At 39.1% G+C, this 14514-nt stretch overlaps 2 protein-coding genes across 2 annotated transcripts in view; both read right to left on the bottom strand.

The window, feature by feature from the left end:
• Nucleotides 1–2766, bottom strand: part of ipo13b (importin 13b) — a 41592-nt gene extending 38826 nt beyond the window's left edge. Inside the window, exons 1-2 of the mRNA XM_037698208.1 lie at nucleotides 2688–2766; nucleotides 2256–2340 (exon numbers count right to left, since the gene is read on the bottom strand). Of these exons, the coding sequence (XP_037554136.1) occupies nucleotides 2256–2324 (69 nt within the window). The 5' untranslated portion in view covers nucleotides 2325–2340; nucleotides 2688–2766. The remainder of the gene's footprint in view (nucleotides 1–2255; nucleotides 2341–2687) is intronic.
• Nucleotides 2767–9611: 6845 nt separating this feature from the next.
• LOC119408001 overlaps nucleotides 9612–14514 on the bottom strand; it is a 5825-nt gene continuing 922 nt past the window's right edge. Inside the window, exons 3-9 of the mRNA XM_037674834.1 lie at nucleotides 12530–12632; nucleotides 12323–12396; nucleotides 12120–12196; nucleotides 11900–12000; nucleotides 10964–11049; nucleotides 10743–10889; nucleotides 9612–9923 (exon numbers count right to left, since the gene is read on the bottom strand). Of these exons, the coding sequence (XP_037530762.1) occupies nucleotides 9763–9923; nucleotides 10743–10889; nucleotides 10964–11049; nucleotides 11900–12000; nucleotides 12120–12196; nucleotides 12323–12396; nucleotides 12530–12632 (749 nt within the window). The 3' untranslated portion in view covers nucleotides 9612–9762. The remainder of the gene's footprint in view (nucleotides 9924–10742; nucleotides 10890–10963; nucleotides 11050–11899; nucleotides 12001–12119; nucleotides 12197–12322; nucleotides 12397–12529; nucleotides 12633–14514) is intronic.

The raw sequence follows: 14514 nt of genomic DNA, 5'->3' as shown, positions 1-14514 counted from the left end.
ATATTGTTCAAGAGTATGCTTTACAATAAAATAATATTGGAAAATTGAAGGTGCATTGTGATCTTATAACACCGGACAGTGTCGCTTATAAAACAAAATCAGTATCGGCCAAAATCGGAATAGGCAGGTCAGACTTTTTAGAAAACGGTGCTCGGCCAGAAAACGGCAATCGGTGCACCCCTACTGGATATCTTCATAAAACTGTCACAACTTGACTGTTAAAACATTCTTGTGTACTTGGACATTTTTAACACATACATGAGTGTGTTATTAGAATTTAGCTAATGTCAAAATGAAAACAAAATGTGCGGCATCACTTAAACCGCTTCCAAACAAACTCACAAAACACTTGTTCCACCAGCTGAAGTTGTAGTGACTCCACATCGACCTAAATTAGGTCTATTAAATTTCTGACAGAATTCTCCTTCAGAGAGTGAAACAGACAGGACCATAGAAAATGTTTGTCTTCCATCTTTTGCAGAAACCAAAGGATGAACGGCTTATCCTGTAAGAATATGCAACTAATCTCTGCATATCCTGATTCATGCTCAATAATCCAGGTACAAAAATCCAACAAAGTTAAGTCAGGTCCTCTGAACGGTTTCAGATTTTTCTACCTGGATTATTGAGCACGATTCAGGATATTTTGAACCACTTTGGCCATAACTGCCTCAAACGAGACAGCGAGGGAGAGGGCGGACTCCAGAAACCATCTGAGCACCATCAAACTGGTTGACCCACTATGTGAAGATGCTATTTATAAGACTGAGTTTGTTGTGGCTCCTCGGACTGATGAAGTCTTTTGGATGAAAGAAGAAACGTTTCAACAAAAAGAAACCGTCCAGAGGACCTGACTTAACTTTGTTGGATCTCATCTGTCCAAAAACCTTAAAAAAAGTCTTCAGTTAATCCAAAATGCTGCTGCCAGAGTCTCAACTAGAGGAAGTGGGAGAGATCGTATCTCTCCAGTTTTAGATTATCTCCATTGGCTCCCTGTCAAATCCAGAATTGAATTCAAAATATTACGTCTAACCTAGAAAGCTCTCAACAACCTAGCTCCATCTTATATTCGAGATTGTATTGTTCCATGTTTTCCCAACAGAGCACTTTGCTCTCATACTGCAGGCTTACTCGCGGTTCCTAGAGTTTCCAAAAGCAAAATGGGAGGAAGATCTTTCAGTTATCAGGCTCCTCTCTTGTGGAACCAACTTCCAGTTTCTGTCTGTGAGGCTGACACATTGTCCAGTTTTAAGACTGGGATTAAGACTTTCCTTTTGGATAAATCCTAGAGTTAGGGTTGGCTTGTTATGCTGCCTTAAGTTAACACTACTAGAGGACATATTGGCCACATTTCCTTAAATGATTTGCTAAAATTGAATAGTTTTCATTTGATATTATTTATATCTCAACATGTGATTCTTGACCTGCCATTGTGTATCTATTCCTCCTTCCTGTTCCTCTCAAACCCAGCCGGTCGAAGCAGATGGTCGCTTGTCCTGAGCCTGGTTCTGCTAAAGGTTTCTTCCTCATGAGGGAGTTTTTCCTTTCCACTGTCGCCTTCATGCTCGCTCAAGATGAGAGCTCTGTGATGGAGTTAAACTCAAAGCAGTCTGCTCCTCAGATAAATAGTGTTAAATTATTATTTGATATATAAATGTTTCTGCTAACATTATTTTTAAATGTTTCTGTTCAGTGCCCTGAGATTACTTCTGTTGTGACTTGGCTCTTTATAAATAAACTGAACTGAATTCATCGCTGCCATCTGACTAATAATTCTTGAAACATCACCGACCTTCTTACCCTCTCCTCTATTCACAGACACCTCCCTCACCTCACCTCTAACTCTGCTCTTCCATCGAGTACATTTTTTGCTTCACCTTGCATCGTCTCCCCTTCCCACACCTTGTCAGGGGAGATTCATCACAGCACCCTTACAGTCTGCATGGTGTGCAAACACGCACACACATATATCCAATCTGACTGAAGAAACACTTGAACACAGAGGCATCAATTGTAAGAACTTGACCCGACTGATGGAGGTCATCAGATGATGTCTTTACAAACAGTAATCACAGAAATAAACAGGTCAACATCACTCCTAAACACAGCCACATTACCTCAACAGAGATTTGCACAGTAACACTTTGGATTTTAAAGCAACAAGACAAATAAAACTCAACATCTTCAGGTCGACATCGTCAAAGACAGTCCACATGTAACATGCTGACAGGCTGCTATAACTCGTCAAGACTGACCTTCTCTACGTTTTCCACCGTGAAGTCCAGAGCATCCGATGTGCCTGCTATTCTCCCCGGCGTCTCCATCTGCAGACACGCGGAGCTGTCAAACGATCAAAAACAGACAGCACATTCAGAATTTAACAACACTGGCTTTTCTACATTACAATATCCACAGCAGCAGGCGGAACATTTACGTTGGTCCAGTATACGGGCTTATGAATGACAAGATAACCGGGAGCTAACTTTAGCTATCGCTAACCTCTGCTGTAGAAAAACACCGTAGCAAAGGCCACTATGCTAAGCTAGCTCTGTTTAGCACCTGACGCAGCCCTAATGTCAAACACAGCCAAACAATAAAGCTGTAACAGCTTTAGCGTGACAGTATCATCAAAGCAATGCAGACTTGCTGTATTATTACTAGTACATATGAATAAATGTCATTTTCACCCCTTTCTGTTCAGCGAGGATATGAGACGATGACTCCAGTCAGATGCCTGCAGCTCGGCTCCGTCAACGAGCTGTTGCTACGTTCAAGTACCGTAGGAAAAATCTGACCTATGTCGCGATGACCACATACGACATGAAAAAACAGATTTCTGAAGATCCGGAAATGTTGGGAGTGGAAATTACAATGACTTGCAACATTTTTTTTTAAGAAGAGTTTGGTTTATTTTTATATATTATTTATTGACTAATAGTTTAATCTGCAACTGTTTGGGCGCTTTTTTCCGTTTTTGTTGTGTCGTCAACGTGGTAAAATATTAACATTGAATCAGACATTTTTACTGAAGCGTTTACATTATTTGACAAGCCTTGTGTATATTTTGTCCAACAGTTTGTCTCAAATTATCACTTAGAAATGTAACAAATATGAATATGTTAGAAGTGCATACATTTTTAAAAATCTCTTACCGAACAAATAATAGGCTGTTTGGAATATCTTAAAAATCAGAAGCTTCCACTGGCAGTACTTGTCACTACTTAACATTTGCTTTATATTAAAGTAATGTTGAAGTTCTACAAGACCTCTTCCTCTACAGAAGTTCATTTAGCAAAAGGCTATTTACTTCTGGTTTCATAAGAACCAAGTGAATTAATTCAACCCTGAGCAAGAAAAGTTGGTCTCTCATTTAACAATATAATTGGAAAATGTTTTAATCACAATTTTTCACAAAAGTAAATTATTTCAAAGCCAAATCTTATTCTTGATATCAGTTTGCCAAAAAAAAAAAAAAAAAGTCATCTGATAGACAGCATCGCCCCCATGTGGGCTTCTGACTAAATTACATTACAGTGAAAAACCAACATGGGCAGATGAGACTAGTTTAGCACTAGAACACTAAACATGCAGTTAAAACATCTTGCTCAATAAACATGAAAACATGGAACAAAAATGTCCCCACACCATAAAGATTTTGTAAGTAATTCATGGAAGGTAGCCATAAAAAGTCATTGCTTAAGGAATTAAGTATAGTATGAAGTCTATTCCAAAAACATATGGAAGAAGATGCTGTGGTCAGATAAGACTAAAACTCAAGGATGACACCATGTGGTGCACAACACCTGCATGAAGCAAAATAAAATGGCATATGAGCAGTGAAGCATGGTGATGCATTTCATTGCCATGGACTGAGAAACTGGTCAGAGTTTAGGAAAAAATAGAACAAAAATAGAGAGAAATACTTAAAGGAGACCTATCTGAATCTTCAACAGATGTGAGACTGGGATGTGTTGTGCAGAATTATTACTCCATACCTGTTCTGTACTTTCTCTGCTACCCACATTTTCTTTGATTTTCCATCAAAATATGAAACAACAATGCAAGCCTTGACAATTCAATTCAGTTTATTTCTACCGCTCCAAGTCACAACAGAAGTCATCTCAGGGCACTGAACAGAACCATTCATATATAAGTTATAAAGTAAGTTAACATTATTTATCTGAGGAGCAGACTGCTTGGAATTAACTCCATTGCAGACTCTCATCTTGAGCAAGCATGAAGGCGACAGTGGAAAGGAAAAACTCCCTCATGAGGAAGAAACCTTTAGCAGAACCAGGCTCAGGACAAGCAGCCATCTGCTTCGACGGGCTGGGTTTGAGAGGAACAGGAAGGAGGAACAGATACATAATGACAGGTCTAGAATCACGTTAAGATAGAAATAGTATCAAACAAAAACTATTCAATTTAACAAATCATTTAAGGAAATTACGTTAATTTGTTTTATTGTAGTCTAAGCCTAAGGCAGCATAACAAGCCAACCCTAACTACAGGATTTATCAAAAAGGAAAGACTTAAGCCCAGTCTTAAAACTGGACAATGTGTCAGACCTACGGACAGAAACTGGAAGTTGGTTCCACAAGAGAGGAGCCTGAAAACTGAAAGATCTTCCTCCCATTCTGTTTTTAGAAACTCTAGGAACCACAAGTAAGCCTGCAGCCTGAGAGTGACATGCTCTTGTAGTGAACTAGATGACCTCAAATCTACCAGATGGACAGAGACTGTTATTTTCATTGATTTGAATAAGTCTGAGCCATCTGATGAACTTTCTTTCTTGAATTAATCAAGCAGAAAAGACAATCCTCTATAATCATTACTGTCTTACAAATGTTTGATAATCAAATTGTGTTAGTTCACTCAATGCTTTACAGGTTGAAAAGAACTACTCATTTTTATTTTACATAAACAGTAAGTAATGATTTTTATTCCTCATTCAAAGGAGAAATCAGGTTAATATGCATTTCTTGATTTTCTGTCTGAAATGAGTCAAGTCGTAAGTATGTGAAAGTTGAAGCTTCGGTCAACTAAATGTTTACTGAAGAAGAAATGTCATGTTTTACTATTTGAAAAGATTACCAAGTGTGAGACTCCACGAAGTCTGGTCGACTGCAATAATCTTTTCTGTATGTTGAAAACAATCCTTGACTTTTGATAATAACTTACGTCAAAAAAACCACACCTCTTTCTGGTCCATCCACGAATCAGAAAGCTCTGAAGTAAACTCGGAAGTAAACTCATTTAAAATGTGACAACTTCCCGGTTCTATCAGTCTAGAGAGAGTTGGAATGGAGAATGAAAAAGTTCTCAAGGAGTTCAGAAGAGAACTAGAGTTATGGAGAGTTTTGGAGTCTGAGAAGATCTGAAAGAGTCTGAGAGCTGCTGACAATGAAGAGTCAGAATTGCCGAGAATCCAGAGACGTTTTGGATTATGATTCTGTTTGAACTAACCACGCACGACTCTCCAAGGATTTTAGCTGTTCTCAACGGAGACGCTGATATCAGTTGAAAAGGATTCTTACTGAGGTGATCGATCGTCAACAAGGTAACGGTTTCTTCTTCGACTAAAGTGTACCTGGGACAAAGCTGAGATCTGACGGAGCGTGCAATTTCTGGTCAAACAGATTAAATTCCCTCACATAGTTCTCTGTAAGATAATCTCCATTTCATCTTAAACTCTTTTCTCTCTCATAAATCAGTACAGATATTTTTAGAAATATCTGAAGCAAAGTCCTCAAATCACCGCCGAGTGATTTGAAGTTCATTATTTGTGAAACTGTCTGTTATTATTTTCATACTTTGCCAAATTAATGTAAATGTTTGATGTTAAACTTTGATTCTGAAAATAAATGACTCCATTCATTTGATGGGTCAAAGGTAATAACGTCTCTCGTTACATTTCTGTTAAATTCAATGCACGGCATTACACAGTCAGAAAAATGAAGAACTCGTGAAAAGTATGCATAAATATATACTTCATATATTTGTCATACAACAAGTGACACGTACCCACGTGACTCACTACACTCTTTTAGGTATAAACAAACACACACACAGTGGGGCAAAAAAGTATTTAGTCAGCCACTAATTGTGCAAGTTCTACTTCGAAAGATGAAGTCTAATTTCCATCATAGGAACATTTAAACTATGAGAGACAAAATGAGGAGGAAAAAAATCCAGGAAATCACATTGTAGGATTTTTAAATAATTTATTTGTAAATTATGGTGGAAAATAAGTATTTGGTCAATGACAAAAGTTCAACTCAATACTTTGTAACATAACCTTTCTTGGCAATGACAGAGGTCATGTTTTTTGTAAGTCTTCACCAGGTTTGCACACACTATAGTTGGTATTTTGGCCCATTCCTTCTCCTCTAGAGCTGTGATGTTTTGGGTTTGTCGCTGGGCAACATGGACTTTCAACTCCCTCCACAAATTTTCGATGGGGTTGAGGTCTGGAGACTGGCTAGCCACTCCAGGACCTTGAAATGCTTTTTATGGAGTCACTCCTTTGTAGCCCGAGCGGTGTGTTTGGGATCATTGTCATGCTGGAAGACCCAGCCACGTTCCATCTTCAATCTTCAATGCTCTCACCGATGGAAAGTGGTTTTGGATCTCATGATACATGGCCCCCTTCATTCTTCCCTTAACACGGATCAGTCGTCCTGTCCCCTTTGCACAAAAACAACCCCAAAGCATGATGTTTCCACCCCCATGTTTCACAGTAGGCATGGTGCTTTTGGGATACAGCTCAGCATTCTTCTTCCTCCAAACACGACAAGTTGAATTTTTACCAAAAAAAGTTCTGTTTTGGTTTCATTTGACCACATCAGGGCCGGCCCAAGGCATAAGCAAACTAATCGGCTGCTAAGGGCCCCGGGGCCAATAGCGCCCCCCCCCCCTCCCCACACACACACACCCACCCAACAGGTTTTAGGAAGTTTGTGAAATATTGAAGGAAGAAGTAATATAAACAGGTCAAATGTGTGGGTAAAGGTTGTTTAATGTTTTAAGTTCAGTTTTTCAAATTGTTGCATACATTTACATAGTTTTAAGAACTAATTACTTTAAATTTTTTGTTTAAACAATTTTACATGGTTTCAAGTAATTGTTCATTTGCATTATTTAAATGTAAATGAACAAATGCAGAGAATTTTCCTTGATATTTTATTTTTTTATTGTATTTAATTTTGTCTGTTTTTGCACAATTTAATTTATTTTTATGCATCCAAGTTATTTTATCTGTTTGTTGTTGATCTTGCACTACAAATTATTTTGAACATTACTGTTGTTGTTCATTGGAACCAAAGATAATAAACCAGATTACACTTTTGCTGTAAAATACATTGCATACTGGTGATTTTTTTTCTCTTTTGTTACTTTTAGTACCACTACACATAAAGGATAATGTAAGCAGGGCTGTCAGAGTTGCAATGAGTTTATGTTAGGTGGTGAATGATCTGATCATCTGACTGTTGATTGCAGTAATCCACATTATTAGCAGAAATAAAGGGCCCCAAAACAAATTTTACTTAGGGCCTCATGGAGGCTTGGGCCGCACTGGACCACATGATATTCTCCCAGTACTCTTCTGGATCATCACATGCTCTCTGACAAACTTCAGACGGGCCTGGACATGTACTGGTTTTAGCAGGGGGGCATGCCTGGCACTGCAGGATTAGAGTCCCTCTCTGCGTAGTGTGTAGTCTTTGTTACTTTGGTCCCAGCTCTCTGCAGGTTATTCATCAGATCCCTCCGTGTAGTTCTGGGATTTTTGCACACCGTTATCATCATCATCATTTTGACTCCACGGGATGAGATCTCACGTGGGGCCCCAGATCGAGGGACATTATCAATGGTCTTGTATGTCTTCCATTTTCTTACAATTGCTCCCGCAGTTGATTTATTCACAACCTGCTTGCCTATTGTAGATTCACTCTTCCCAGCCTGGTGCAGGTCTACAATTTTCTTCCTGGTGTCCTTCGACAGCTCTGGTTTTGGCCATGGTTGAGTTTGGAGTCTGACTGTTTGAGGCTGTGGACAGGTGTCTTTTATACAGATAACAAGGTCAAACTGGTCCATTAATACAGGTAACAAGTGGAAGACAGAAGAGCTTCTTAAAGAAGTTACAGGTCCATGAGAGCCAGAAAGCTTGCTTGTTTGTTATTGACCAAATACTTATTTTCAACCGTAATTTACATATAAATTCTTGAAAAATCCTACAATGTGATTTCCTGTTTTTCCCTCATTTTGTCTCATAGTTGAAGTGTACCTATGATGAAAATTACAGACCTCTCTCATCTTTCTAAGTAGAACTTGTACAATCAGTGGCTGACTATATACAGTGGAGCAAAAAAGTATTTAAAGAAAAAAAAATATATATAGTATAAAGTAATCAACGGTTGTCCAAATTATGTTTAGTGGGCATTACTTTGTTTTTGTTATCTAATAAAATAAACAAAATACATTTAAAGACATTTTAGACAAACTATCTTCTTGTTTTAAAAATCAGTTCTGCATAGTAAAATGATAACATCATCACGGATCTTGCTGTTGTTATGGGAAAAGTTGGATAAAACTATCCTCAATTTATCGTACTTACTCAAAGAAGCCACACTCGACAAGCGTTTTTAATTTTTTTACCTGTTTTACTTGTAAGGACAGACTTTCACAACAAGTTACACAGAAGTACAGGATGCATGGAGCCCAGCCACAAGAATCTGCCCCGGGCAGTGTGCGAGGCTTGTTTTTATATGCTTATCAGCTCCAAGTTCACAGACAGACTCAGAGGAGACCAGGGACTGACAGCTGCACCTGCAGTATCAAATCAGCTCCTCATCCAGCTCTCTCTGCTAACTCAAACACATGGTTCATGGGCAGTTACCGTTCTCAGCCATAGTAGGTAAAACATCCATAAAACCTTATCCAAAATTCCCTAACACACAAAGTTTTGCACAAAACGCACCCATCTGCACCTTGCCCCAACAATCTGCCAACCTGCTTTAAACTAATAATCATGTTGCTTCTGTCTGTACTCAGTTTATTGCCACAAAGAAAGCACGTATTGAACAGGTGTAGCAACAAATACATTACTTTGTGTGACTTATGTTACTAGTCCTTAGTGTATTTCTAGTTAACGTTTATCTTAGTTCATATGTTAGATATTATTACTGTTTCTTTTACATTATATACTTTTGTTGGATGTAACTGGGACCCTGTGTACACAATTTCGTTCCACCTCATGTACCACATGTGATGCGTATGACAATAAAGAACCTTGAATCCTTGAATGTTGAAACAAAATGCACCTTTCAAAACCATATTCTTTAACTGGTTTCCATCATGAAACAAGTGGCCAATTAAATAACTCTTCAAACAGCTGCTAGCCTCAAGTTTGTTCTTTACTCTCTGCTGTACAAGTATGTACATGTAGAGAAATACACTGATTAAAGGAAACTTGTAACGAATGGTATTTCAAGTATTAATTTGATGAAACAGTGATTCCAAGGTAAATGAACACACATGTACATACACTAACTTTTATGAAAATGGTAACACTTAAAAACCTTTTTAAGATAAAAAAAAAAACTTCCAATAGTACAAGTATATACCAAAGCAGATTAAACAACAGGATTAACTTACATACATCTATATACTGTCTTCTGTGCCAAGTTTGTTTTATTATTTATTTTATTATGTTTTATTGAGGCTGCCTGCTGTTCTCAACCCCGCTAACACCTTCAAAGGTCAAAGGTCACTAAGACTTAGGTTGGATCCTGACTCCAGGTTATCAACGTCGTCTAGAAGATCATCACCATCGCTGTCAACACGATCCTCTACATCTGAGCCCGGAACAGCAAACTCACTCCGCTTGGACTGAACACTGAGGTGCGTTCGTAGTCGTTGAGCTGGCAGAGATGAAAAAACACAAACTGTTAAATTATGAAAGTAACTAGACAGCTGTTTGTTGTGCCGTCAGTGCAGTTAGTTTGGAGACGTTCAGGTGTTCTCCCTCAAGAACTGAATTATTGTCAAAGTGTGCTTGTGTGTGAACGCAGTATTGAAAACGATCTGGATTTCAGTGAACTTCTGCAAAACATTAGGCTCATCTTCTCCTGGAATATCAGTGTTTTCTTTATAGTAATTCTTAAAGGTGAGCTGTGCACAAGCTCACACACACGGTTTTACATTTTACAGCAGATGACTGGCCACAGAGGTGGAGGAAAAAAATAAAGTTTTAAAAGCAGGAACACAGTAGGACTACTAACCTGCTGCTGTGATGATGGACGAGCACAGTTTACTCATCACCTTATTTTTCATTTCAGATGTTTTGGGTTTTTTTTTTTTTACAATTTTTTCCATCTCATTCTTTCTCTGACTACATGATTTTCTTTGTTGAGATATTTAATTTAAATTACTTGGACTTTACTTTTTTTTCCCCTCAAGAGTTAAAAGATGAAACCTCTCCTGAGCGAGTCAGAAAATCTGAGTGAAGGTGGAGCCAGGTGTGTGGTAGAGGAACTACACGGCCCAGCTTGCTGAAATTGTCATCAGACTGTGACCATCTGCTCCTCTACATAATGTTCTGCTGCTTGTGGCCTCATTATAACATTTAATTTGTGTCCATGAACAGGCATCTTTGAGGGTAATAAAGTGAAAACACTCGGTACTACGTAGCTGTGTAAATCTGCTTAGATAATTCTCACTCAGAAACTTTAAATTCACACCTGGTTCTTTGTCATCCAGCCACGACAGATCATCTGAGCTGATCTCGGCTAGGCTCAAGGTTGGGCTGAAGTCCTCCGAGTCAGAATCTGTCTCGTCTGCTCTGAACCGCCTGCTGTGGCCATGAGGGACTGGTAGAGGTGGGGCCGCTAGGAGAGAACAGAAAACATAGTTACAAGTTTACTGTTCTGTTGACAACAGTCAGAGAAACAGAGGAGCTCACCTGATGTTGGAGACAACAAAGATGTTGGCTCCTGTCCTCTGGAGGAGAGACTTCTCACTTCATCCTTTAGTTCTGACAACTCTGTTCTGTTGTAAAATTTAATCCAAAGTTGAGAGGCAAGACACAAACTTTTGGCACAAAAAGAATAACACCACCTTTCTAAAACTTACCTTACATACAAATATGATTATAGTCTTTCATGTGTAATTTTTTATATAATTTATCAAATAAACAATAATAAAACATTTTTTGTTTACATTTTTCCCATTACTAAACCCTTGAAAGAAGGTCTGCACTTCAGGCCCAAAAAATCTGATCTGACCCGGCCCCAGCCCGCAGTCATAATTTCCGAACCCCAGCCAACCCGACATATTAAAAGTAATTACAGGTCCAAACCCAGAAGAAAAAAAACAACATTTTTAATTAATTATTAACGGTCGGGGACACATGCCTGAATAAAATGGGCAGAAGATCAGAGCTGAGGGTGTTTGTACTTTCATGGCCATAAAGAAGCATTTAAACCCTGTTTCTGCCTGATTTATTCCGACACGGACCCTGCTCTGACATGTCTGCTTTGGGATCTCACCTGTTTGGGAGCTGCTATGTTAGCGTCATCACGTCCGCTGAGTGCAGCGGCAGAATGAACGTCCATTTGGGTGATGGATCGCTGCCTGGCAGTACAGTCCATCTGAAGCTTAACTGAACTTTTTTTTACCACTTTCAAGGCGTGTGTGTGGCTGGTGATTATATGGCAGGCCATGTTATCATATAATTGGAACGCGGCTGATCCTGATCCAATTAAAAGCCTGACACTGACCCGGCCATCCAGCACGTTATCATGGCCCAGCCGGCCCCGAATTCGGGTCAGGTGGGACCGGGCTTAGAGCTCGGGTTAGAAATGACAGCTCTAGTCTGCACGCACATGTTCACACATACCTGATGTGATGGAGCTCTTGCTGAGTGTGGGAATACTGGGAGAGAGTTTTTACCAAATCATCCCTGTGTGTTCTGCAGCACTCTGTCAGCTCCGCCAGTGTCTGAGCAAAGTACACAAAACAACCGGTGAGTATGCGAAACAACGCAAGCAGCAAAGGCACAAGCAAACAAACGTTATGACACAATGTGTGTGTGTGTGTGTGTGTGTGTGTGTGTGTACTTTGCAGCTGCATTCATACAGTCTTCTGGTCTCCCTTGCCTCTTTCTGCTGGAGGTGCAGGTCTGTCTCCTGTCTCCCTTTTAGGATAGAAAATACAAAAAAGTGTGACGGTGGTTGTTCCTGCTTATATCTGATAAGCCCAGCATGGGATAAGACTTGAGCAAAACAAACACGGCAGAGCAGTGAGTATTTCTTGCACTCACTGAGCAATGTTTTCAGCTGCTCGACCTCTCTCCGCAGGTCGTTCAGTTCCTCTCTGTGAAGCTTCGAGTTAAAACTGAAAAAACATACAGAAAAGAGAAAGGCTGTGACACAACGATGAAAGAGCATGTTCTTTTTATTAAAAGTCATAAACGTTTTTTGAGCTGAACCCATTATCAGCTTAGTGAGCAGTTCTGGAAACAACAAACCTGTCTTCCAGTTTGTCCATGGACGTGACCTGCTTGATGCGCCTTATTCTCATTTCCTCCGTTTGTCTTTCCACCAGCCCCTCATGGAGACAGTGAACCTCCTCTAGAAGAGAAAAATTTAAGAGCTGTGAAGTTTCCCCTCTGTAACCAGCCACGTAGTCGAAGAATTTATTATGAGAAATTTACTGCTGAAAGTCAAAGTAGAGCCAAACATCAGAGGAAGCTTGATTTACATGTAGGAGATGCAGCATTTTATACTAAATTTACATTTAGTTTGAATCATTTTTCAAATGATGTACACACAAAGCACAACCAATAGATCAAAAAATAAAAATAGGTTTAATCTACGTGAATAAAACTGTTAATAAATAAATAAATAAATAAAAACTCGAGTTGATTCAGCAGATAAAACGGAAGTCATATTTGGCTGTAAACCTGCTGCTTTTTACTGCAAAATATTCAGCAGCTGCTGTCATTTACAAACATCTTTCCAGAGACGAGCTGAAGTGAACTAAACGTCACAACTTTTATATCCTGATGCATGCTCAATAATCCAGGTAGAAAAATCTAAAAAAGTTAAATCTGGTCCTCTTTAAGTTAGTTTAACTTTTAAGTTACCGTGAACATTTTGGTGCAATCATCTCGCTTTTACAAGTTTATCAGTAAAAGCAAGTTAGCTGCTAAAAATAAAAAGACATGGACAGGGAATTTGGATGGTCTGATCATAAGTCAACAACTCGAGTGCCTCGGCTTATTTATGGCAAAAACAATATGCCTCTCCCAAGTCACCAATATGACATCACTTCCTGCCTTAATGCAAATAAACAGAGCCTAGTTGTGTAACGCTCTGTAAAGAATTATACAACTGGCTTTGTGCAAACTGGGATACAAACATTAACAGCTCAAATTCTCTATAGCCACATGTAACAAAAATTTAGATGCATTTGTGTAAATTCTGTTTTATGAAAAAAAAAGATGAAAACTGCAACTGATAGGTGAATTTTGTGAGAGCTTTTTGTTACTGGACCTCTGTTTAACAAGAGACGGGGAAGCCAAGACTGTAGTGTAATATTCATCCTCCACTAGTTCCTGTGCAAACATCAGAGGCAATCTTACAACACTAAGCTTCTGTACTCACTGGAACTAAACTATATGTGAAGCATTGATTTATACTGTAGTAACACACACACACACACACACACACACACGTCTGGCACTCATCTGTCAGAACTTCTATAAATGATCTAAAGTTTTGGTACAACACGTGCCACTGTCGTCGCTGTTCATTGTTATTACACAAATACGGTTTGGTTTCAAATAACTGATGATAAATCAAAGCATCTAGTTTTGTTTATATAAGACCAGATCAACTATGAAAATCCTGATTCATGCTCAACAATCCAGATAGAAAAATGTAACAAAATTAAGTCAGGTCCTCAGGATGAACCAACTATGCATGTTTCCCTACAAACCATTTCTTGACATTAACAAGCAGTACACCGATGTCGCTCATCACAGTAGGATTTGAATAGTGAATGTATGACAATCGTTCATGCGTGGGTTTTCTCCGGATACTCCAGTTTCCGCCCACAGCCCAAAAACATGCATGTTAGACTGACTGGTAACTCTAAATTGTCCCTAGGTGTGAGTGAGAGAGTGAATGGTTGTTTGTCTCGATGTGTCCCTGTGATGGACTGGAGACCTGTCCAGGGTGTCCCCCGCCCCTCGCACAGTGATTGCTGGACATGGGCACCGGCGACCCCTTTGACCCAAAATGGAAGAAGCGGGTAAAAGATGATGGATGGATGGTTGACTATTTCAAGATGAGTGGCCGATGATGGTTTAAGCCACAATAGACTGATCTTAGGTCCCCCCAGTCATTTTAGAAAACAATACTTATAAACAATATAAAAACTAGTAAGTATAATTTCTTACATTGTTAGGAGTTGCTGGTTTACTATGTATGTATGTATATGTGTATATAT

Source organism: Nematolebias whitei, chromosome 3 (genome assembly GCF_014905685.2).
Source record: "Nematolebias whitei isolate Nwh7 chromosome 3, NemWhi1, whole genome shotgun sequence".
Classification (NCBI taxonomy): Eukaryota; Metazoa; Chordata; class Actinopteri; order Cyprinodontiformes; family Rivulidae; genus Nematolebias; species Nematolebias whitei.
The sequence above is the reverse complement of the archived record's forward strand: the minus strand, read 5'-3'. Positions and strand labels throughout refer to the sequence as shown.